General features: G+C 47.1%; 1 protein-coding gene across 6 annotated transcripts in view; it reads right to left on the bottom strand.

Annotated features, from left to right (window-relative positions):
* OSBP2 (oxysterol binding protein 2) overlaps nucleotides 1–25,207 on the bottom strand; it is a 159,192-nt gene that overhangs the window by 69,526 nt on the left and 64,459 nt on the right. The window contains exons 1-2 of one of the 6 annotated variants that reach the window (XM_033098274.1): nucleotides 16,675–17,056; nucleotides 9,945–10,041 (exon numbers count right to left, since the gene is read on the bottom strand). The exons of 4 other annotated variants lie outside the window; for them this stretch is intronic. In XM_033098274.1, coding sequence (XP_032954165.1) covers nucleotides 9,945–10,005 — 61 coding nt within the window. In that variant the 5' untranslated portion in view covers nucleotides 10,006–10,041; nucleotides 16,675–17,056. Of the gene's footprint in view, nucleotides 1–1,899; nucleotides 2,038–9,944; nucleotides 10,042–16,674; nucleotides 17,057–25,207 lie in introns of those variants that run through there. One more of the 6 variants, XM_033098273.1, reaches the window with a different exon arrangement.

Genomic DNA, 25,207 nt, shown 5'->3' with positions numbered 1-25,207 from the left:
CCTCAGTGTTTAAAAAAGGTTTTGGGCCAATATTTAAAAACTGAGCGATTTCCAGTTACTCCTGGAAATTCCTCCATTTTGGCCTTTCAAGGCCCACCTTTGCACAAGGCACCCAAGAGAGACACTCTAGTTTGCTGCTGGGGCTTCTGACACTGAGGCTGAATCCTTGCTACTACTGACCTTTGCGCTGGCTCTGGGGCCTCATCCTGCCAGCACAGCAAGCTCTGCTCCAAGCCCTATTCGAAGCACCATGCCAGACACACCACTTCCTGAAGCCCTCATCTCCAGACCCACTGCACAGAGCGGGACAGTGACACGTGGGGTAAGAAAGAAGTCTGGCAATCAATTGGTTACTCTGTCCCCACTCTTGAGGTGCAGCTGCTTTGATCACACCATGAGCTTCCAGACAAAGGTGAGCATCCCTCCCCCAACCGGAAAGCAAGTGGATACCAGGCGCAATGCTTCCTGTTAGCAGAAAATCTTTCTAGAGAATGGCAACCAAGAAAATCATCAGGCAGGCCAATAGAAGAAAAACAATTTAACGTCTTACTGATGCATACTTGCTCTTCTTTTCCTTTTTTTTTTCTAACTCCAAAATTCACCCTCAGAATAAATCCATCCAAACTGGTAAGAGGAACGTCATTTACACCTTGCGTAAAGAACATAACTGCATTAGAAATGATACTATATCCAATATGAAAACTGAAAATTAAGACCAATCGTCTAAAACCAGAAGACATACTTTGAACAAAATTCACTTGCAAGTTTCTTTAAAGGATTCTTAAGACAGAGCCATATCATCAGTTCCCCATGACAGACATTTCAAATGTTTATAATTACAAACACCCTAAGACTTCAGATGTTTTCTGGAGAATTTGCATGGTTAAACCTGACTCCAGGGCTGAGGCTTGGAGTCTGCAATTTCAAAGATGCCTGCCCTGGGCCAGGGCCTTACGAAACCATTGGTGTGACCAGTCAGTAGGCAAAGTTAATTACAAGGTTTATTACAGATCAGAGGGCATTAATTTCTAAAAGGAGCTGTTTCAAATAAATTAATTAGTGGTAAGTGAAATTAACTGCCTCTATGTCTTCTAGGTCTACAGGGTCAAAGAATCCTAAGATTTTCCCCAGTTTCAAATTATAATAGAAACACCGATTAAGGTAAACACAGCAAGTTTCACTCATGCAAAGTCTCCAGTAATGAAGGTTTCAAGCCATCAGGAATTGCAAGCGGGAGCTTAATGAGTTTGCTTTAACCATAAAACAGCTAAGGGTTTCCACTCAGTGCTGACAAAGGGCCCTTAGGCAATCGTGCCTGCACACCCCGGGGCGCGGGGACACCATTCAGGACCACCATCCCTGGGGGCAGCATCCTCAGGACTGGCCATTGCTCAAACCCTGGTGGCCACTTACAGTGACCCTCCTGATCTGTCGCAGCTTGCTCAAAGGGCAAAGGGGCGGGGTTAGGTCATGCACTGGGCACACCGGACACCTCAGTGGCCCCCAGCACGAAGCCCTTGTGGGAAAAGCAACAATTCTGCCCAGGCTCCAGGGCCTGCGGGCCCCAAGCAGACGCTGGGGAAGGAGGGGTAGGTGGGTGGATTAAACACGGACCGCCGCTTCCCCCTTCTTGCCAGAAAGCTCTGGATTATATTTCGGCTCCTTTTTTGCAGAGGTTAATCAGATGAACACGTCTCTAGCCGCAGCCCCCTCTCCAAAATGCCCCGCGAATCCGGAGCGCACACCGGAGATGTACCGGGACAGGGGGTTCCCTGAGGTTCCCCGCGCCGCGAGGGAGTGACATCAGAGGCTCTCGTGGATTGATCATGCAGCAAGCCCGGCGCCGGGCGTGCGTGCATGGGGACCCGGGCCTCCGGGCAGAAGGCTGGCAGCACTAACCCTTCTTAAATTTATTCAGGCAGCGGGAGCTGCAGAAGGAGCGCACGGAGGCCGTCTCCCAGCAGCCGCGTCCCTTCATCCCCGCGGCTGGGCGGCCTCCGAGCAGCCGGGCGCTACATGGCGCCGGGCCCGGGGACTCGCACAGACGCACGCACAGCTAGCTCGGCGGGCCGCCCGGCGGAGGCGGCGGGCGCTCGCGGGTCCTGGCGCCGCGTTACCACAATGCACCACTGCCGCCCTCCCGCCCGCCACCCAGTGCACGAGCCCGTTAACCCCGTCGGCGCCGCGGGAGCTGAGAGGAGCACGAGCCGCCGCGCGGCAGCCCCCTTTTCCTCCCCCGAGGGCGCAGCCTACGCCCGCGTGTAGCCTGCTCTCCGGTGCGACCCCCGGGGCACTCGGGACCCCGGTGCCAGGCGGGCTCCCTATTTGAATGTCACATTCGAACGCGAAAATCCGAGCGAAAGTGCTGCCCCTCTGCAGCAGCAGGTTTGGAGTTGCTGTATTTCAAAGGGAAAGTTGCCTTTGAGTGCCGAGGGGCAGGCGGTAAATAGAGATGGCTGGGTCCCTGACGGTGACTTTAGGAAATCCGGGTCACCTCTGATTCTGCTGCGGTGGCTGGTACACCTGTGTCCAGCCACCTGCAGCTACCTGTCCACTGTCCCTCAGGAAGGCAACAGGCGGGGCCCCGGGGAAGCGGGCTCCCTTGGCGCTGCTGCCACAGAGCTGCAGGCATCTGGGGACAAATGTCAGTCTCTGCCCAGACCTCTCTGAACACAACTCGCCTGCCCAGTTGCTCCTTGGGATGTCTGATGGACATCACAAACCCAACTGTCCAAATCTGAGCTCCTGGTGTGCCCTCCCCCTTCCCCTAGTCCTCTCCACCTCAGCTAGCAGAAGTGCCATCCTCCTACTTGCTCCTGACAGAAACCTTGCTGTCATCCTTGACCCTTTGGTCCCTAAGCCCCACCTCCAGTTGGTCAGCACATCCTGACAGCTCTACCCTTAGAATACATCCAGGATCCCTTCCCTTCTCTCTCCCCCCATCCCATCACTGCTACCTAGGCCTAATACAGTGTCACCTCGCTGGACTGGTCCAGAGCCTCCTGCTTCCACCCTGCCCCCACCCTCCCCACACACAGTCTATACTCAATACAACAGCTCCAGAGACTCTGTTCCATTGCATGTCAGACTCTGTCACTCTTCTCCTTTGTGGTCTCCAAGGCCCCATAAGCACGCCTACCCTGTTCCCCTCCCTCCCTCTGCTCCAGCCACACTGACATCTTAGCTTCAACACAGTTGCTGCAATGTAGTCCAAGCTGGGGCCGGTCCCACTTACTGGTCTCAGCCCCCTCCTTACTCTGCGCTGTTTATGTCTTTCCCACTGGACTACAGACTCTGAACTCTGAGACTGGGTTTTAGCCATTGCTCCATCCCCAACAAAGCAACCCCCCACCCCCACCCCACCCCCTGCAACACCACAGCCTCACAGGAGGCCCAGTCAACAGAATTTATCAAATGTCATTTACTGAAACCAAATCAATCAATTTGCACCAATTTGAAGGTTTTCATATATACAACATAGTGCCTGTGATAACATGTAATAGACTCAGAGAAGGTGGTGCTGGGTCAACACTTCCCTTCGGGGCCTTTGAAGCAACCGAGTAGCCCTTCCACCTAGAGAATTAATCCTTGTGTTCGACTCATTGCCCCAGGGCATATAAGGCATTTTAGCGACCCTAGGCCTTGTTTTTTGTTTTGTTTTTGTTTGTTTGTTTATTTTTGGCTATAAGATGAAAAACATAATAATGATGGGAATGGCTACCAGCAATGGAGTGCTGACTGAGTGCCAAGCGCTGGGCTGTGAGGTTAAATGAGGAAATACCCGTATTTCCTCATTTAATCACCGCAGAACAGCTTTGTTTAGTAGGTTCCAACAACACCCTCTTATTTGGATGAAGAAATTAAGGCTTGGAGGTAAGGTGACTTGCCCAGGATCAACCTGCTTGGAACCGGCCTATTCTCACTGACCTTGGAGGCCACACTTTGAACCATGTTCTGTGCGGGTCCCTTAACAGCAAACTGCTCCCTGGGCTCCCATGAAGAAAAATGAGTTGAGACTGGAGCAATATACTCAATGCTTTGGGAAATGCTCAGAAACATAGAGACAAGTTTTACTGGACTTGCATGTGCAAAAATAAATCCAACCCAGCATATTAACAAGATACTCTGAGTATCATGGAAATCTGGAAGCTGGAAGAATCTTTCGAATGCACAGCCTTGCCGAGGAAAGGGAGGGCAGAGGAGCTGAGTGGCTCCTGCTGTCCTCACAGCAAGGGAACACTGGAATCACTGATCCTGCGTCCTTTGTCTACCCACCCTCACCTAGAGCCAGGCCTGCCTGACAGCCGTGTAATAGAGAAGCTGGGAACAACACACAGCTGGGAGGAAACTAAACTAGTAAAGAAAAATATGAAAGATCATGCAGTCCTACTAAGGCAAACATACATGCTATTTCTCCTTTCTGTGTTATTATGTTAAGCTATAAGTCACATCAAACAACGATCAGATTCTGCTCATGTGAAATACTAAAAAATCTACAACCTAGTTTAATAGGCACCCAGAACGTTGCCATTTTGTTCTTAGAGAAGAAAATATATTAGCTGGAAAGTCATAGTTGACCCAGCAGCGAGAAAGCCAAGAGACCGAGCGTATGATGACCAGTGGGTAATTCCAACCGTTCAGCTGGCTGCCCTGACGCCTGTACAGCTTTCCCTCCCTTCAACATGCAGGTCAGTCTGAACCCCAGCCCCTCTCCTGCCGCCATTCATGCAGCAAGGGGGATTTCCGAACAGCTCCCCAACATTCTAACTGTGACCTTTTAAAACCAAATGCACTAACTCTGTGACCTTCCTGAGGTCCACGTACCCCAAATACCATCTTCTGGCAACCCCGGAGGCAGCTGCAACCTTCTTTCTAAGCTATCTCTGACCCCACATCAAGACCAGCTAATTTAGGTACTTCAAAATCTTTGGTTTCCTCTCATGTCTGTGGTGACCACTTCCCTTGTCAGGTCCCACCTGGGAGCTGCTGCTGCAACAGCCTCCCTAGAAACTGGCCTCCCCACTTCCACTTGCTGCCAGAACACTGTTACTCAGACTCTGTTTCCAATATCTCCCCTCCTTTGCTCAATAATATGGCACACATACTCAACTAAGAGTCATACATATCATACATATCTGTGTGTGTGGTGGGGGGTGGGGGGTGGGTGTATCTGTTGTCCATCCCAGTTCTGGAGGCAACAGAGAAACAAGCTCTGGAAACTTGTGCAAGGCCTGGGGGCGGGGGTGGGGTGGGGGCACGTGGCAGTGTACCAGAAGAACCACAAGCATGTCCATACACTGCAGCCCACTGTGAACAGTGGGAAAGCACACAAGGTTCTGTGTCCAATGTCATTTGTTGCAAAAACCTAGAAGCAACCTAAGAGCCTAACAGTAGGCGAATCTTTATTTCATCCACTTCACGGAATATCACAGAGCCATTCAGACTTATGTAGATGACGGCTCTCTAGAAATAAGAAACTGTGCTTAAAAACAAAATGCGGAGAGGAAAAAGGCAAATCATGCAATATAGTTATAATTGTGTGAAAACTATGCATCTTTGAAAATGTTAAAATAATGGGATCAGAGGCAAATTTCCTTGAGTCTGGCTCCCGGAACGCCCTGGGCTTCTTGCTTTGCCAGGACCTAGTGTGCCCTGCTGTGGGTTCCTATTTACATGTGTATCTCTCACGCCGGACTGTGAACTCAACGCGGGCAGAGACTGTGGTCTTTTCTCACTATTCTCAGCCTCCAGTGTGGCCCAGCCCCTGGTAGGCACTCATTGAATGAATAAGTGTGGGAATAAACAGATCAATCAATTGATCAATGAATCGACTGATGAAAGCAACTTAACCACTCATCAGAAGCCCTGTTTGGCCCAGCCTCCGCACGCACAGCACTTCCTTGCCTTCCTAAGCTTTCCATCACTGGCCCCCTCCTGACCCTTTTTGTGCACAACACCACGCAGCCCCTTCCCCTCTGAACCAGTGCCCTTGACTAGACCACACAGAGGTGCGCACTGGCTGGGGAGTCCCGCAGGGCCAAGCTCTGATGGTGGTTTCCTGACCTGAGTTGGCCACAGCTCTCCATCACTGTGGGAATTAGTGACCTTTGGTTCTCCCTCTGAGTCTCAGGCTCATCACTAATGAGGGGGTTTGGGTCCACAGAAGAGAGGCGCCGACCTTTTCCACGTTGTCTAATGAATCAAGTTCTCCAAGTGTCTGTCTAGCATACGAGTTTCTTGTGAGGATTTCTTGAGAATGAAGCCCTTTGAAACAGCATTGTTCTAAAAATAGCCGTGCATAGATGCAGAAAGCTATCATCATTAATAAATGATTCTGCACCGAAGCCAAAGAATTAATCTGAGAGCAATTTATGATGATGTGCTGCTAGGCAATTAAAATAAACTTCTGAGGGGGTTTGGAATGGAGGAGGAAGCACCATTCAGTCAGTCTGAAAAAAAAGGCAAAAATGAGACAGATTTCATTAGGGCTGGTGCCTTAGGCCTGACTCTGCCCATGTGTGCCCTCAGCTGTTAGGGGGAGTTGGAGAGGTAGAAGCCATGTCTCTGAGAGCTGAGCCTGTGGGCTTTGCCCTGGAGGGGGCCAGGAGCTGCACTGCATCCCTGTACATGCTTTGGGAAGGGGTGGCTTGCCTGAGGACCGGGTTGCCTAGAATACCCTGCAAAGAATTGGGGTCAGGTCCCATCAGGCAGCTCTGAGGACACTGGTGTCTTCTCAGTCCTTCTGCCTCCAGAAGTGGCTGGCCCAGCTGGCCCCATTCAATGGCTTAGATCTGTTGTTGACCAAAAGGCCTTTTCTTGTTGAAGTCTAAATATTACTTTCACCAACAAATTCCTCAAGAACAAAGAGCTGGGATTCCCAAGGGATTACCATCCATTTGTCCAGTTTTCAAGTATTCCCGCCTTTTTTTTTTTTTTTAAAGAAAGTGACAACAAAAAGAATTGGAAATACAAATGTATTGCAGAATATTCCTCCATGTTTTTTTTGGTTATTAAAGAAGCACAAATGAAAGCTGCCTTGAGGTAGGTCCCCTTTTAAGTATGTTAAAATGGTCAACAATGTATTCACACCTAATGCCAGTGAGAGAACAGTGAAGCACACATGTTCACTCCTTGTTGGTGGCATGGAGTATCGGTATGCTCACTCCATAAAGAGATATTATGGCCCATCAAGGTACCCCGGTGCCGTTGCTGCCCTTAACTCAGAAACCCGACTCCTGGGAATTTTCCCTCAGAAAATAATTCAAGAGAAGCAAAAACCTTTCAGTACGAAGACATTCATTGCACCATTATCTATAAGAATAGCACAAATGGGAAACTCAAATGCTCAACAGTTGGAGGATGAGTCAAAACAATAGAGTACATTGAGCCAGCGGACTATTATGCAGCCATTAAAACTATCATTATAAAGACAGGGAAACTGTTAGCTAGACTGTGGGGTGAAAAAGGCAGAGCATGAAGTGCCATGTTTAATATGATGCCAAAGATGTGCAATGCAAGTGTATCTGCAGAGGGGGGAAGGGAAGGTAACGTGCAAAAGTCAAAAACAGTTTTGTCAAGGTGTGGGATTATTGGGGAAGTTTCCTGTATTCCAAAACTTTTTATGTTAGTGTGCAGTCTTGCCCACAATGCCAACAACTGAATAAGGTACATTCAATCCACCGAATTATTGTTTGAAACCCTTTCCCAAGGGGACAAAGGAGGTGCAGAAGAGTCAGCCAGGAGTAGGTATCTTGCTCAAGGGATGTGACTTACAAGGCGGGGACACAGGCTGGCGACCAGTGAGCAGGAAGTCAGGGCAGTGGAACCAAAACAGCCTTAACATTAGTCAGGCTGCCTGCGGAGGCCTGGGCTTAGGGGGTCACATCTCCGACGGGCCTGAGTTTGGATCTGCAACCTAATCCCGGGGTGACTTGAAGCAAGTGCAGGATCCTCTGTGAGCCTCCCTTCCCTGATTTGCATCCAGACACGGTGCTGTCTCCCTCTTACGGGCTGAACTACGGCCCCCAAATTCATATGTTGAAGTCCAAACCTGCAGTACCTCAGAATGTGAATGTATTTGGAGATGCGGCCTTTTCAGAGGTGATTAAGGTAAAATGAGCTCCTATAGGTGGGCCCTAATCCAATATGACTGGCGTCCTTATAAGAGGAGGAGATTAGGGCACAGATTGAGAGGAGACAGTGAGAAGGCGGCCGTCAACACACCACAGAGAGAGGCCTCAGAAGAATCCAAAGCTGCTGACACCTTGATCTTGGACTTCTAGCCTCCAGAAGTGTGAGAAAATGTATTTCGGTGGTTAAGACCACCCAGTCTGTGCTATTTTGTATAGCAGCTTAAGCAAACTAATACACTTCCCTTTGCAGAGCTATGATATAACATCCCCCGCACAGGCATGCACTGAAAAAACACCTGGGAAAAGTGAACCATGTCAGAGACAGGGCACTGAAGACCCGAAAAGCACTGTCCCGGACAAGATCTGTGCTGGAACAACGGATCTCAATGTCCATCAATGAATCCATGTAACTGTGAAGTTCAGAATGGCTATGAGGCTTTGTCAAAGCTTCTCCCGTGATTCCCGTGGCAGTTGGGGTGAGGTTGAGTAGGATGAACTGATATATCTGGCAAAATTGAAGTTCAGTGAAGTTAGGGGGTTTTGTTCAAAGTCAAAGAGCAAGCACAGGACAGAGAAAGGTGAAGAATGCAGTCTTTTACGCCTCCGAACTCCATTTTCCCCCACTACTCAAAAACAAACCTCTGACTGATAGATTTTACAACATAAATGTGTAGAAATTCCATACCACCACAGCCACCATAAGTAGAATCAAAAGATAAGCAACAAAGGGAAAATACTTGCAAAATATATCACTGACAAAGGAGCAATAACCATAACGTAGAATGAGCTCCTACAAATCAAAATAAAAAATACAAATATCTAAACAGTAAAATGGCAATGGGTATAAATATATGTCACAAAATGCATATGATTGATCGATAAACAGAGAGAAGTATACTCAGTCTCATTGGCAACAAGAGAAATGCGAAAACAGAGCAAGGACATGCCTTTCCATTCACCCATCAGAGTTAACAAAGAGTAAAAAGAATGATGGGAGAGTCTCTGTTGACAATCCACACTGTTGGGAAGTATAAATCTATGCATTCTTTTTAGCTGAAAATTTGGTAGTGCCTGTTGATATTTATCATGGGAATGGCCTTGTAACCTAGCAATTCCACACCTAGGAATCTACGCTGTGGGAAAACTACACACATGCTCAAAGATGCACATTGAAGAAGCTTCACTAGAGCACTGTCTGAAATAATAAAAAAATACAAAGAACCTAACTGTCCATCAGTAGGGAAATGATTAAATGAATGATGATACACTACAAAAGTCTATGTAGTGGTTATTTTTAAAATGAGAGGGGTCTATTTGTACTGACATGTAAAGATCTCCAAACTACATTGACAAGGGGAAAAGCAAGCTGCCTATCAATATGTACGATTTGACCTCATTTATATATATGTAAGTGTGTGTGCATGGGGGTGTGTGTACTTACATGGCTTTGTAAATGCGTGGGGAGAGATCTGGGAAAGTACTGCTGTTGACAAACGGGTGTGTGTATCTCTTGGGAGGGGAGTGAATGGAGGGAGGTGATGAAAGATGACTACATTTTATGTTATATATTTTAGAGTCATTTAAATGTTTTACAATCTGTTTCCTAACTAAAGTAATCTCTCAACAAATCACAATTGGAAAGAAAGTGCCAGAATCAACTCCTGCTTACATTGAAACCTCTCAGACCCTACAAAAGACTCTCTAATGGTAGAAGGTCAGGCATGAAGGGAGGTGCATACTGGGTGAGTTTGGGGGCAGGAGGGCCCAGAAGTCACATCAGAGAAGCCACCACATCAGTGCACACAGACCAACCTGGCAGGCAGCAATCAGAGAGGGGCTGGATCATTTGGCGCACCCGTGGTACAATCCCCATGAGGCAGAGGAGCAGAGCCGTCCATGGTGACGGGCCCTGTAAAGAATGGATACAGCTGCAACCACGTGTGGGGGGCAGGAGGCTCAGGCCCCTGTCATCCGGCCAAGCTGCAGCCTCACCCCACCCTCAGCCACCAGGCTGCTGGCAGATGCTCACGGCCACGGACACCAGTGATCTTGAGAGTAAAGCCGTGGCTCAGGGATGAGGCCCAGGAGAGGCCACTATGCGGGTGTCCAGTCATCCACCTGCGTTCACCTCACCAGGCCGGCTCTGGGCTGCATGGTCCACAGAGGCATCCGGAGAGGTGCCAGAAAAGGAGAGGGGATGTCGTAGGCAAGTGTAGACAGAAGACAGGGAAGGCAAGAAGTTACAGATGTGCTGCTGCTCAGAAGAGCCATCGCTGAATGCACAAGCCCTGTCTGATGCCCTCCTTCAGGCCTTTACTACGTAGGCCTGAGTCACACCAACTGCCCCTCTTTGAAGGCCCCTACTTCCCGGTCCTGTTGCCATGCAGCCATTGTCTTCCAACATCCTCTGTCCTCCCTCCCAGGCAAGAGTCAGTGCTCACGGCCATGCCATGCTGGGCTCATGGGGATGGCATCCACGCCCACGGCTCATTGTCCTGTCTCCCTCCTGGTGTTTCCCCATCTGTGCCACCAATATAGTCCTCTTCTCCAAGCTCCAGATCTCCACGGCCACCTGGATGTCCCCCACACTGAGCCCAACTGAGCCCAGCATCGCCCCTCTGCTCCCTCATGGCAACCTTTCCCTCTCAAGACAATTCTGCCTTCAGGCACCAGGCTGGAGACCTGAGGGTCAGCTCCTGTGGTTTCTCCCTCTCCTTGGGCCCCTGTGTGCAATGAGTCCCTAAGTCCTGATGACATTAAGTTCAAAATAGTTTGCAAATCCACAGCCTCTTTTCCACCTGGGGACGAACCATCCCCTGGCTCATTTCAAAGGTCTTAGCTTCTACTTTTATCCCTTCTGATCCATCCTTCATGCCACCATAGAACAATTTACTGAAACTACCATCTGCTCCCTATTATATCCTTTCCATGGTCCCCTGATACCCGCAGCAGCAAGTTCAAGTGCAAGCTCCTTGGCAAACCACAGGCCACCAAGAGCTGAGCCTGTGGGCCTCAGTAACTGCCCTCTCCCTGTTCTTCATCTCCACTCGCTGCTCCTCCCTCCCACGCCCTTTCTCACCTGGCCTTAGATCCCGCCTTTCTTTCCCTTGGCTGGCTCCTGTCCTGTCACGACACTGGGGTATGGACCTTCCCTCCCCAGGGGAGCATCACTTGACAGCTGCCACCTCACAGAGGGGATGGAAGGCTACTCGGAGGAGGGACCTTCCTCAGAGGTCTCATCAAAGCCTTGCAAATCCCTTGTTACCCTCATTACACTGATTCGTAAGGATCTAGTCCATCTCCCTGCAGTGGTCAGCACGTCGAGGGCCAGCACTGGGTCGTAGCCATCGTATTAGTTTCCTAGGGCTGCCACAAACTGGGTGGCTTCAAACAACAGAAGTTTATTCTCTCACAATTCCGGAGGCTAGAAGTTCACAACCGAGGTGTTGGTAGGGGCGTGCTCCCCGCAAAGGCTGTAGGAAAGGGTCCTTTCTTGATTCTTCCAGCTTCTGGGGGCCCCAGGTGCTCTCTGGCTTGTGGCAGCGTAACTCTAATCCCTGCTTCCATCTTCCCACGGCCTTCCCCGGTGTATCTACGTCTTCACATGACCTTCTCCTCTGTGTGTGTGTCTGAGCATCCGCTTCTTATAAGGACACCAGTTGTGCTGTATTAGGGACCACCCTCTCGACCTCATCTTCACTTGATTACATCTGCAAAGACCCTATTTCCAAATAAAGGTACATTCACAGGTCTGGGCGTTAGGACGACAATATACCTTTTGGGGAGACACAGTAGGACCCACGACACTCACTGGCATTACTGATACCCAGCCCTGGACCTGACCTGCAGCAAGGCTCAGCTGATCCCTGTGAATGAATGACTGAGCCAGTGTGCTCTGGGTCCAGGTGGTGTGGGGGGGGGCGGGGGGAGTCCGAGGAGGAAGTCAGTTTGGAGGAGGCAGTTCTGCAGCTGGGTCTGGAGGATGTGGGAGGGGGAAGGGTCATGTCCGGACAGAAGGAGGACCGCTGCATGGGAGAGGAGGAAGAGCCGGTCTGCATGAGGCCTTGCCTCTGTGTTTCGCAGTGCAGGGAGCTGGGCCAGCCTGCAGAAAGGCTTTCCAGGCCGGGCTGAGGCATCTGCCCTCAGGCTGGAGGGCAGAGGGCCAGGGAAGGTTGTCAGGAGAGCAATGACAAACGCAGAACCAGTGCTCCTGAAAGATGATTCTGCCTGAGACATACAGGGGCAAGTCTAAAAGGGGCCCACCAGAGGTCAAAGGATATTGCAAAAAGTCAGCTGATCATGAGGAACTGAACCAGGGCTATGGCAGCACGGCCTGAGGGAAAGGACCGAATCCAGAGAAAATGAAGTAGGAAAATAGACAGGGCATGGCCTCACGGGGCAAGGAAAGTAAGGAGCTGAGGCCCACAGGGACTGGGGTTCAAGGCGAGAAACAGAGGATGGGGGCCAGGGAGGCAGCCTGGGGAGAGCAGCACGCCTACGGGAGTGACGACAGGGTTAGTTAGCCTCCTGAAGTGCCGTTTAATTTAAAACGCAAGCTCCTGGGGACACTCATTAAGTAACCACCGAGGTGGAGCATGTGTACCAAGCAGCTATACGAGATCCACACGGTTCATAAATAATTCAAGTTTATGGGCAAGAAGCATGTCTTTTTATATCAATGTCTTGTTCCCAAGCTGTTAGCAAAGGCATTTTTGGAGAAAGGTCTCAAACCGAGGGAACTAAACACTCAACTAAATAACCTTTAAATGACCTCATCACCGCAGGAAATGGAAATCAATGCAGTCTGCAAATGCAACCATGTGCTAGCAGAGGCTAAATGGAGCTGCTTCCCCAGCAGGGGAGCCAGGGGCAGAGGGCGCTGCACACCTCGGAGGCATCTGGGATTGGACTTAGGGGAAGCCCTTTATGACAGCGCCTCAAGCAACACCTCAGGCTCCTCAGAGAGGCACTTCTGGAGCAGTCCAATAGGAGGGGCTCTTGCCGGGGGGCACAGAATAAAGACCCCCCACACACCACCACCATGGATGAATCATTCCCTCTCTGGGCCTCAGGCTGTTCTTATCCTGAGAGGTAAGCCTCATTCATTTGCAAGGGCCCTTCCACCTTCCAGCTCTGCTTATAGCTATAGCTGCTGTCCCTGTGGCCAGATCCCTGGGTAAGGATGGGATGATCTGACAGGCCTGGAAGGGAGGGTGCTGTCACCTCAGTGTGAGGATGGAGCATGGGATTGGAAGCTTGCTGCTTTCTATGCCATCGGCTCATCTGTGAGGCTCTCTCTCCTCGTGCTGGAGAGGCAGCTGCCACAGTCCGACCTTGGGCACCTGTGATCTAAACCCCTCTGAGCCTCAGTTTCCTCATTTGTGCCACAGAGATGGTAATGGTTCTTCTCTCACAGGGTTGTAGTGAGGACTGAGTTACTAGAGGAAAGCCTGGCCTGAAGTAAGCTCCCACCCAGTGTTAGCTGCTATGACCACGAGCATGTGGGCCATAAACAGAAATCACACATTGTTGGAGGAAAACCCAGTATCAGAAAGAGACTCTCAGGAGGGACAGTGGCAGCCTCTCCCTGCAGCGGAACCTCTGCTGCCACAAATCCTTTCCTGGAAGGGGTTTCTCTGAACAGAGGCCCCTCATGGTCTTTGGCATTTAGGCTCCATTCCTTCTAGAGGAAACAGTCACCTTGTCCTTTTGCCCAAGCGCCACTGCTGGTCAGCCAAGGTCCCTGGATGACAGCAGACTCAAGAACAGTCCCCACCTTGGGAATAACACTTCCAGCAGGACCAGGCTACCCCAAGGCAATTACTGAGTCCTTTCACAGCCCTGATGGCTTGAGTATAAACATGATTGTGCAAGGATTTTTGTCTTAACACGCTTATATTCCTCTAAACACCAGTACAGATAAGACTACATAGAGCAAGAGGTATTAAGGAAAACACTGGGCAACTGCAATTCTGTGCTTAATTTGTATAGCAGGCAAATGTTACTTTCTCTATGTTACGAATGACAAAACTGAGGCCCCGAGAGACTAAGACAGTTACTAAGAGGAAAATGGGAATTTGAACCCAGGTCTTTCAATCTACAAATCTGAGCCTCTTTTCACTCCTTTACACAACACAGCTGTTGCCACCTTCCGTAACACTATTCTACCAACAACCGAAGATCAATTGTTTTCATCAAAATAAAATTTGTTCTCTTGCTAAATATTTATACCGTATCTTTATTTTCTGCCTTGGCCTTGGGAAATCCAATCAGAAAGGTTCTGTTCATATTTTTCATGCACATTTTATAATTGTGCATAGATGAAGGCTTGCAAGTGAGGCAACCAAGCGCAGGACTTCTTCACAGAGACCGTGAGCTGGATGTAGGACTGAGCTGGATCACTAAGTCAACCCTCAAATGTTATCTTCCTCAGTTACACAGGAAAACTTGATCCCATCTTAATTATTGAGGAGGCTTTAAGTTGCTCAGACAATAATAAAAGTAGGTAGCCTGATTGCATCACAGATGTGGAGCATGCTAAACACACACACACACACACACACACACACTGCCAAAAAAATGTATATACATTTTAAGAAAAAAACTGTGTTAAAATTGTAATGCTCAATATATACTGGTAACAAAAGATGAATACAAGTCATGTGCATACTTTTTTTGGCACCCCCGGTATGTGCCAAAAAAATCACCGTGTGTGTGTGTGTGTGTGTGTGTATCCCTCCTAACTTGATCTAGTTATAAACTTTGGAGCTGTAAATGTATTTTCACAAACAACATGCAAAGCTCAAATACACTGTTTCCCAAAACCAAAGTCATGGCCTGCTGCTTAGCTGGCCTGCCATTATATATTTTGGACTTCACATTTTAATGAAACAAGTCAGTAAGGATGCCAAAGTACAGTTATGAGTCAGGCATCCTTCCAGACAACTACCCTCTAAAGAGATTTATTCATCTGGCCAAAACACAAAATGTTTACATGGTAGGTAAAAACTTACCTACCCAAAACAAAATGCTTTTCTTGACCACAATAAAACTGGTCAAGAATCATATAAATCGAGTACATCAGATGTAGAGTTATTATACTTTCCCCCTTATGACCTTTCATCTCTACAGAACCGTGGCCAGAGACAAATGGTACCTAGGTACCGAGTGGTCTGCTTCAGGCAAGTAGTGCTAGCACATTCCTGGCATGCATTTCCATCAGCACTGCAGCACCGTTGCAGCTCACACTGACCCTAAACCCAGCACATTAGCTCACACATCTTTTCCATCTCTCTTTCATTTCATCGGCACTGTCAGGCCGATGAGCTAAGGAAGCTGCCCATCAGAGTCATTCCTGACGCACACAGCTTAGGCTAGACAGGCAGAAAACACAGACCCCAATCATCCAGCATGAGCCTGTCAAGATTCAGCAGCTTCATTTACATCCATCAGGTTAGAAGAGGCACCTCACATAGCCTGGAATCTAGCCCAACTATACCTCTCCAGGGCTCTGGAGGGTGGTCTCTCCACCTCCACCCGCCTTCCTTGCAACCCCTCACCTCCCAACACACCAGAAGTCCTTTGTCGAGGAAGGAAAGCCCCCCAACAGCCTGCCCGTCAGGTCCTAGGAGTCAAGAGGTCTAGCTGTCTGACCTTGCCAGGTGATGGAGATGGGAATCGAATGCTGGTGGGATCGAAGGCAGAGGTGATCCATCAAATTTAAACACATCTCCCCCTTTAGCAGATGGCTCAAGGCAGGGGGGAGGCTTTAAGGACCTAGGAAGCCCAAGGTTCCTCGGGCTGGGTAGTTGCCCAGCGTGACCCCAAACTGCTTCCTCAGACGCACAAGCTGGCTGGAGAAGGGCTTTTCCTGTGACAGGCACTACCGGAGTTTAAAATCCCCTTTGCGTGCTAGGAAAACACACACACACACACACACACACACACACACACACACACTTGCAGAGAATGCCTTCCCATTATCCACTCAAGAGCTCCTCTACCTGAGTCCAGCTCACAACAGCCAAGTGCACTAAAGTGACCCTGGCTCCTGAAGCTATGGTCATGGCAGCTCAGGTGCCTAAGGAGACTGGAGAAAGGCAGGGAAAATGCTCTACCACTGGCTTGCAGCCCCGGTGAAGGCTCAAGCCTGCCTTCCCTGCTAAAATATGGCTGGTCTCTGTCTGGGCTGAATTCCAATGGCTGGGCTGCCTGGGGCCAGCCCCCTGTACAGAGAAGGGAAAGTAGTGCCCCTGTGACACCAGTCCAGGCAAAGAGCTATTCCCAGGGCCATGCAGTGGGCTGCAACTCGGGGTGGGGAGGAGGCTATGCTGTGTGACTGTCCTTAGACTTCTGGCTAAGACCTGCCCTCTGTCCCAGGATTGGGGAAGTACCACGGCAAAGATCTGAGCCCTCAGCCCTGTAGGATGCTCAAAATGAGGACTGGAAGAAATTTACAATAGGGAAGGAAAATTCAAAAGCCCAAGAGATCCCATTCCCAGGACCGGTCAACCCCAACCCGGCTCCTCCTGCCCCCACTCACCCCAGGGACAGGCTCCCGGGTATGGAAGTGGGTCCGGCCGGGAGGCTGTGGGGACGCTTGCAGCTGCCGCCGCCGCCGCCTTCCCGCCGTTGCGCTCTCAGTCCATCTCGGTGCAGTGCCGGCTGCCACTGCCGCGCCAAGCCCGGGAGACGAGGGGCGGTCCCCGGATTGGGTGTACGCTGCCCCGCGGCCCGGGGCCCGCCTCCCCGCCGCGGCCGCCCCTTCAGCACCGCGGACAGCGGCCAGCCCGCGCGCTCGGAGCGCAGCCAAGCCGAGAGGAGCCGCGCGCCCCGCTCCGCCCGCTGGTCCGTCAGCCTGAGCGTGGCAGGTGTGCCGCGCGCCGCGTCCTCATTCCTGCAGCCTCCTCCCCACCCACCCAAAGAGGCCTCCTCCGCCCCCCAGGACCCCGCTCCAAGAGCAAAGCGTGTGGCGAGCGGCCACTTGCCAGTCCCCGGAAGGCAAGACGCGCCTCCTTCAGCCCGGTCCCGAGCAGGGATCAGAGCACTCTTCCCGCCCAGAGGGCTAGACAAAGACGACCTATCCGTGGCGGGACGCCGGCGGGCAGCGGAAAACACAGCTCAGCCTCTTAAAATGCGTGATCATGGCCCGGAACCCGACCCGGCACTAAGAGCGCTATCGCGGCCCAATCGAGGCCAAAGAGGGTTGGCCCTTCGCCTGGGCCCTGGGCGGGAGGGGCCCTTGGGTGGCCCTTGGCCCAAGACCTCATTTCTCCACTGTCCTATGCCCTGGGGTTGCAAGCAGTTAACCAGTTAGAGTCTGTCTCAGGAGCTAGGAGGAGGAGGGCCGTTGGGGTCCCATCCCCACCTAAAATTCAATTCCTTCCCCCACATCCTTAGTGACAGAGTGCCAATCAACTAACAGATGGGACTACTGGAGCCTGGTGACATCATGCAGAACCACTTCCATGTTTTCCCTTTCTGTTCAAATCCCTCCCCCTTCTCCTCGCTTCCAGTCAGGAAAGTCCAGGCTGAGATGGGGTCTGGCTCTGACTTTGCTTCTGCCACAGACCAGAAACGTGACATGGGCCACTCTTACCTCTGCCCTCAGTGAGCTTCAGTTTCTCCTCTGGGAGGAGGGTTGGGGTGGGCTGGGGCCCCCTCTGGTTCCAAGTCTGAGATAAGTCAGCCTATCCATCAGGTGAGAGGGGAGACCACAGGCTGGGGGGCCACCCCAGGCCCTGGCCACTTCATGGCCTCCCTTAGACCTTTCTGAAGTGCAAGATGAGGAGACCCTCCCCTTCACTGGACCGAACTGGCAACTCCTGCCTAATTCTTTTTAAAGCAACCACAACTTGAATGCCTCATTCATTCAAATCCAAAGAAATCTTCACTTTTACCATTTGGTTGAGTCTTCAGTTGCAAGGAGGAAGGCCAAATGGAATGAGTTCAAGTTGAGTCTGGTTACTAAATGCTGCCCAAGCAGGCGTGAGGGACTCTGCTCAAACACTCATGGATCATGGCTGCTACACAGAGCGCAGAGCTGAAATATCCAGGAAGGGCCCAGTGGGAACAGGAGTGGGCATTAGCCATTCAGGAAACGTGGCAGGCAGGGCACAGAGGCTCCTTCAGTTTTTACATCAAGGAAAAAGAATCACAATCCACATGTGGTGCCTTAAAAAATAAACAAACCACTACCTCTACAGTCTTTTAACTTAACATTGTTTCCTCCTTTGAAAATCACTTCCAAGAGGGTTGTTGCTTTTTGGTTGTTTGTTTCTTTGTTTGTTTTTTGTAGCATACCATCAAACTCCAAAGACAAGAAACAAGTCAGGAGCCAGGAGCAACAGGTATGTGGGCTTCCTGCTGCAATGGTCCAAGGCAGCAGGTGGAAGAATGGGGTTCCCAACCACCTTCCAAACACCGAACATTTGCCAAGTGGACCCTTATAAGTAGGGTCTCAAGTCTTTCTTTGTGCATTTCCTCATTTGGAATAGAATTTCTTGAGGATTTTGTGACAAAGGATTCCTTCCATTTAATTCCTTTAATTGTCTACCTTACGGGACATTCAGCAATCACCATGTCTGCATCCTCACCTTCCAGGAGACCAGTGAGGGACCCAGTGAAGCCCATTTCTACACACACACACACACACACACACACACACACACACACACGCTACTAGCACAAAGCCCAGAATTTCTACTGATGTGATACGTCCACATTTAAGATCACTAAAGACCCCAAGAGATTCAGGATTTGGAATTAACAGAAATAATCCAAGCCATATAGCAAGATATAACTATTCAGTTATTTTCTAGGTTCTGGAAAAGCCTAAACACTGGAACACATTCCATTGTTTCTCATCCCCAAAGGCAGGAAGACACTTCTGTCCCAGGCCCTCTTCCTGTCTGCCCCTGGGCTCAGGCCTGGCTCAGTACACACTGTAATCCTGGTGGGCAGACTATGAATGCCGACCTGCTGATGACGAGTAAATCAGCCCCGACCTGCCTGGAATGTCACCTTTACTACCAATATTGCTGTTAAATCCCTATCAAACCCACCTTCTGCCCTCCAAGCCCAGATGCCACTTCTCTCCCTCTATTATGCCCTGAAAACATGAGCATGTCCCCTCCTCCTCCCTCACAACCAGGTGGCCCCAGGTTCCCCAGAGCTTCCTTAGCCCATTCTGTCCTTCTGACCTGCCTGGGGACCTGGCCCTGGCCCTGGCCCTCTTCCTCACTCCCTGGTCCACCATGGCAGCCTCCTCTCTGGGCCCCTGCCTCCCCTCTGGCCACACGATTCTTCCTAAGAAACCTGGTGTAGCCTGTAACTTCCCCTGTTATGAACCTAAAATGCCATCACCCTGCTTGACCAAGTAAGGTTCAACTCCCAAGCCTAGCCCTGTGGGTCCCAGGTAGGTATCCCCTCTCGAGCCATCTCCCAGGCTCCCCTAGTGACAGCTTTGACCTCTTGCCATGATGTCTCAAGTCTGCCTTGACTGTCCCTTGTCAACTCTGAGCCTCTGCTCTACTATCTGTCACCTGGAATCCAGGTTCCTTGCCCATCCCCCAGGAGTGCTATGAAGTGCTACAGTGGCCACTGCTGGGCCTGGGGCCGTGGAGTGCTTGTAAAGAAGTTACCATCCTCGGACAGGGCTCCTCACCTTGTCCTTTGCCTCCACCTCCACTTCCTTGAGCTCCCAGAACACTGCCTGCCAGTATCATGCACCACACAATCATTCCAACCATCTACACTGCTACCTACTTGCTCCATGCCCAGGCAACCTTCCTCTCCACAAAGCCCACAAGAATGCTTGTCTTCTGATTTTGTGGGGGCCTGTCAATTCCCAGCAGAGTGTTCAAAATACTATTGCGAGGTACGCAATAGTTTCAGGTGTACAGCACAATACACTAAGGCATTTATACGATTAACTGATTTCCCCTGATAAGTGTAGTACCCATCTGACATCACACATAGTTTTTACATTATTGACTATATTCCCCATGCTGTATTTCACATCCCTGTGACTATTTTGTGACTACCAATTTGTACTTCTGAATCTCTTCTCCTTTCTCACCCATCCCTCCATCCCCCCTCCCATCTAGCAACCATTAGTTTGTTCTCTGTATCTATGAGTCTATGTATTTCTGTTTTGTTTGTTCATTTATTCTGTTCTGCAGATTCCACATATAAGTGAGATCATGTGGTATTTGTCTTTCTCAGTCTGACTTATTTCACTTATTACAATATCCTCTAGGTCCATCCATGTTGTTGCCAGTGATAAGGTTTCATTCATTTTTATGGCAGAGTAATACTTCACTGTATAAATGTACCACAATTTCTTTATCCAATTGCCTATTGATGTGCATTTTGGTTGTTTCCATGTCTTGACTATTGTGAATAGCACTGCAGCAAACATAGGGGTGCATATATTTTTTCAAATTAGTGTTTTGGATTTCTTTGGATAAATACCCAGGAGTGAAATTGTTGGATCATATTGTAGTTCTATTATTAACTTTTTGAGGAACCTCCCTATTGTTTTCCACAGTGGCTGAAACAATTTACAATCTCACCAACAGTGCATGAGGGTTCCCTTTTCTCCACATCCTTGTCAACACTTGTTTGTTGATTTATTGATGATAGCCATTCTGACAGGAGTGAGGTGGTATCTCATTGTGGTTTTTATTTGCATTTCTCTGGTGATTAGTGATGTTGAGCATCTTTTCATATGTCTATTGGCCATCTGTATGTCCTCTTTGGAGAAATGTCTATTCAGGTCCTTTGTTTATTTTTAATTCATTGTTTGTTTTGTGTGTGTGTGTTGATTTGTATGGGTTCTTTATAAATTTTGGATATTAACCACTTATCAGATGTATCATTAGAAAACATCTTCTCCCTCCCATTCAGCAGAATGTTTTTTGGTTTTGTTGATGGTTTCCTTTGCTGTGCAAAAACTTTTTAGTTTGATGCAGTCCCATTTGTTTATTTTTTCTTTTGTTTCCCTTGCCCGAGGAGATATATCAGTAAAAATATTACTAAAGGTAATGTCCAAGAGTTTACTTCCTATATTTTCTTCTAAGAGTTTTATGGTTTCAGGTCTTACATTTAAGTCTTTAATCCATTTTGAGTTTATTCTTGTATATGGCATAAAATGATCCAGTTTCATTTTTTTGCATGTATCTGTCCAGTTTTCCTAGCACCATTTATTGACTAGACTGTTGTCACCCCAATGTAAATTCTTCCTTCCTTTCTTGTAGATTAAATGGCCATATAGGCATGGATTTATTTCTGGGCTCTCTATTCTATTCCATTGATCTGTGTTATGCCAATACCATGTTGTTTGGATTACTATGGCCTTATAGTATAATTTGATATCAGGTAGCATAATACCTCCAGCTTTGTTCTTCTTTCTCAGGATTGCCATGAGTATTCGGGGTCCTTTATGGTTCCATATACACTTTAGGATTATTTGTTCTAGTTCTGTGAAAAATGCCATTGGTATTTTGATAGGGATTGCCTTGAATCTATAGATTGCTTTGGGTAGTATGGATATTTTAACTATATTAATTCTTCCTATCCATGAGCATGGTATGTGTTTCCATTTATTTGTATCTTCTTTAATTTCCCTCTTCAAATTTCTCTCTTCAATGTCTTATAATTTTCTGAGTTCAGGTCTTTTACTTCTTTGGTTAAATTTATTCCTAAGTATTTTATTTGATGCAATTGTAAATGAGATTGTTTTCTTAATTTCTCTTTCTGATAGTTTGTTGTTGTATAAAAATGCAACCTATTTCTGAATATTAATTTTGTATCCTGCTACTTTACTGAATTCATTTATCAGTTCTAAAAGGCTTTTGTGGAATCTTTGGGGTTCTCTCTATATAGTATCATATCATCTGCAAATAATGACAGTTTATTTCTTCTTTCCCATTTGGATGCCTTTTATTTCTTTTTCTTGTCTGATTGCTATGGCTAGGACTTCCACTACTATGTTGAATAAAAATGGTGAAAGTGGGCATCCTTATCTTGTTCCTCATCTTAAGGACAATGCTTTTAGCTTTTCCTCATTGAATATGATATTAGCTGAGGGTTTGTCATATATGGCCTTTATTCTGTTGAGATATGTTCCCTCTATTCCCACTTCGCTGAGAGTTTTTATCATAAATGGATGCTGGATTTTTTCAAATTCTTTTTCTGCATCTATTGATATGACCATATGATTTTTATTTTTCATTTTGTTTATGTGGTGTACCACGTTAATTGATTTGCAAATATTAAACCAACCTTGCATACCAGGAGTGAATCCCACTTGATCATAGTGTATGATCTTTTAAATGTATTGCTAAATTTGGTTTGCTGATATTTTGTTGAGCATTTTTGCATCTATGTTCATTAAGTATCGGCTTATACTTTTCTTTTTTTGTAATGTCTTTGTCTGGTTTTGGAATCATGGTAATGGTGGCCTCATAAAAGAAGTTTGGGAGCCTTCCCTTCTCTTAAATTTTGTGGACTAGTTTGAGAACAATAGGTGTTAATTCTTTTTTTGAATGTTTGGTAAAACTCACCTGTGAAGCCATTTGGTCCAAGACTTGTTTGTTGGGAGCTTGCTGATTACTGATTTGATTTCATTGGTAGTAATTAGTCTGTTCAGATTTTCCGTTTCCTCTTGATTCATCCTTGGAAGAGTATATGCTTCTAGGAATTTATCCATTTCTTCCACATTGTCTAATTTGTTGGTGTATAGTTGCTCATAGTATTTTCTTAATTTTTTTTTTTCATTTCTGTGGTCAGTTGTCATTTCTTCTCTTTCATTTCTGATTTTATTTATTTGGGTCCTCTCTCTTTTTTTCTTGACAAGGCTGATTAAAAGTTTGTACACCTGAAATCTATGTAATTTTACTAACAAATTAAAATAAATAATAAAAATCACCCCAATAAATTAAAAAAAAAGTTTGTCATTTTATATTTTCACAAAACCAGTTCTTGGTTTCATTGACCTTTTGTGTTGCTATTTTAGTCTCTATTTTGTTTATTTCTGCTCTGATCTTTATTATTTCCTTCCTTGTATTCATTTTGGGCTTAATTTGCTGTTCTTTTTCCAGTTCCCTTAGGTGTAAAGTTAGACTGTTTATTTGAGATTTTTCTGTTTCTTTAGATAGGTCCGCACTGCTATGAATTTCCCTCTTAGGACTGTGTCTCATAGATTTTGGGTCATTGTGTTTTCATTTTTGTTTGTCTCAAATTATCTTGATTTCTTCCTTGATCTCATTGTTGATCCATTCATTATTTAGTAGCATGTTATTTAGCCTCCATGTATTTGTGTGTTTTTCAGTTTTTTTTCTTGTAATTGATTTCTAGTTTCATACCATTGTGGTCAGTGATGATGCTTGATATGATTTCAATCTCCTTAAATTTACCGGGACTTGTTTTGTGGCCTAACATGTGGTCTACCTTGGAAAATGTTCCAGGTGTACTTGAAAAGAATGTATATTCTGCTGCTTTGGGGTGAAATACTCTAAAAATATCAATTAAAACCAACTGGTCTAGTGTGTCATTTAAGGCCGCTGTTTCTGTTGAGACCACATTTTGGTGTGCTGCTTCTGGGGTTAAACAGGTAGTGTTGTGTAGCTGATTTTCTGTCTGGAAGATCTGTCCATTGGTGTCAGTGGGGTGTTAAAGTCCCCTAGTATGATTGTGTTACTGTTTATCTCTGCCTTTATGTCAATAAATATTTTATATATTTAGGTTCTCCTATGTTTGGTGCATACATGTTTACTAGGATTACTTTCTCTTGTTGGATTAATCCTTTCATTATTATGTAATGTTCTTTGTCTCTTATTATAGTGTTCATTTTGAAGTCTATTTTGTCCAATATAAGTATTGTTACCCCAGCTTTCTTCTTATTTCCAAATGTGTGAAATATTGTTTTTCATCCCTTTACTTTCAGTCTATCTGTCTTTTGATCTGAGGTAGGTTTCTTGTAGGCAGCATATGCATGGATCTTGTTTTCTTACCTATTCAGCTACTCTATGGTTTTTGATTGGCACATTTAATCCATTCACATTTAAAGTGATTATTGATAGGTACATAGTTATTGCCATTTTATTATTCATATTTTTAATCTTCATTTGTCTGTTTGTTTTCTCCTTTCTTCTGTGTGAAGAAGTCCTTTTAACATTTCTTATAATACTGGCTTGGTGGTAATGAATTCCTTTAGCTTTTTTTTTTTTTTTTGTCTGAGAAGCACTTTATCTCCCTTTCAATTTTAAATGATTGCCTTGCTGGGTAGAGCAGTCTTGGTTGTAGGCCCTTGTTTTTAATCACGTTGAATATTTCCTGCCACTACCTTCTAGCCTGCAAAGTTTCTGTTGAGAAATCAGCTGACAATCTTATGGGAGCTCCCTTGTAAGTAACCAGTCTTTCTCTCCTTATTTTAGGATTCTCTCTTTGTTTTTAACCTTTGTCATTTTAATTACAAAGTTTTGGTGTGGGCCTGTTTGGGTTCATCTTGTTTGGGATTCTCTCTGTCTCCTGGGCTTGTATGTCTATTTCCTTCACCAGGTTAGGGAAGTTTTCAGTCATTATTTCTTCAAACAGGTTCTCGATCCCTTCCTCCCTCTCTTCTTCTGGTACGCCTATGATGCGAATGTTGTTATGCTTGGTGTTGTCCCACAGGTCCCTTAAACTATATTCATTTTCTTTTTCTTTACGTTGTTCTGATTGGGTGTATCTTGCTACCTTGTCTTCTAAATCACTGATTCAATCCTCTGCTTCATCTAATCTGCTGTTGATTCCTTCTAGTGTATTCTTCACTTCAGTTATTCTATTCTTTATTTCTGACCGGTTCTTTTTTATGGTTTCTATGTCTTTCTTTATGCTTACTATTTCTTTGTTGAAATTCTCACTAAATTCCTTAAGCATTCTTATAACCAGTGTTTTAAACTCTGTCTCTGGTAGGTTGGTTGCCTCCATTTCATTTAGTTTGTTTTCTGGAGGTTTCTCCTGTTCTTTTATTTGGCACATGTTTCTTTATTTCTTCATTCTGGCTGTCTGTGTTTGCTTCTATGTATTAG

The sequence above is a fragment of the Rhinolophus ferrumequinum genome, chromosome 25 (assembly GCF_004115265.2).
Source record: "Rhinolophus ferrumequinum isolate MPI-CBG mRhiFer1 chromosome 25, mRhiFer1_v1.p, whole genome shotgun sequence".
In the NCBI taxonomy this organism is placed as follows: Eukaryota; Metazoa; Chordata; class Mammalia; order Chiroptera; family Rhinolophidae; genus Rhinolophus; species Rhinolophus ferrumequinum.
The sequence above is the reverse complement of the archived record's forward strand: the minus strand, read 5'-3'. Positions and strand labels throughout refer to the sequence as shown.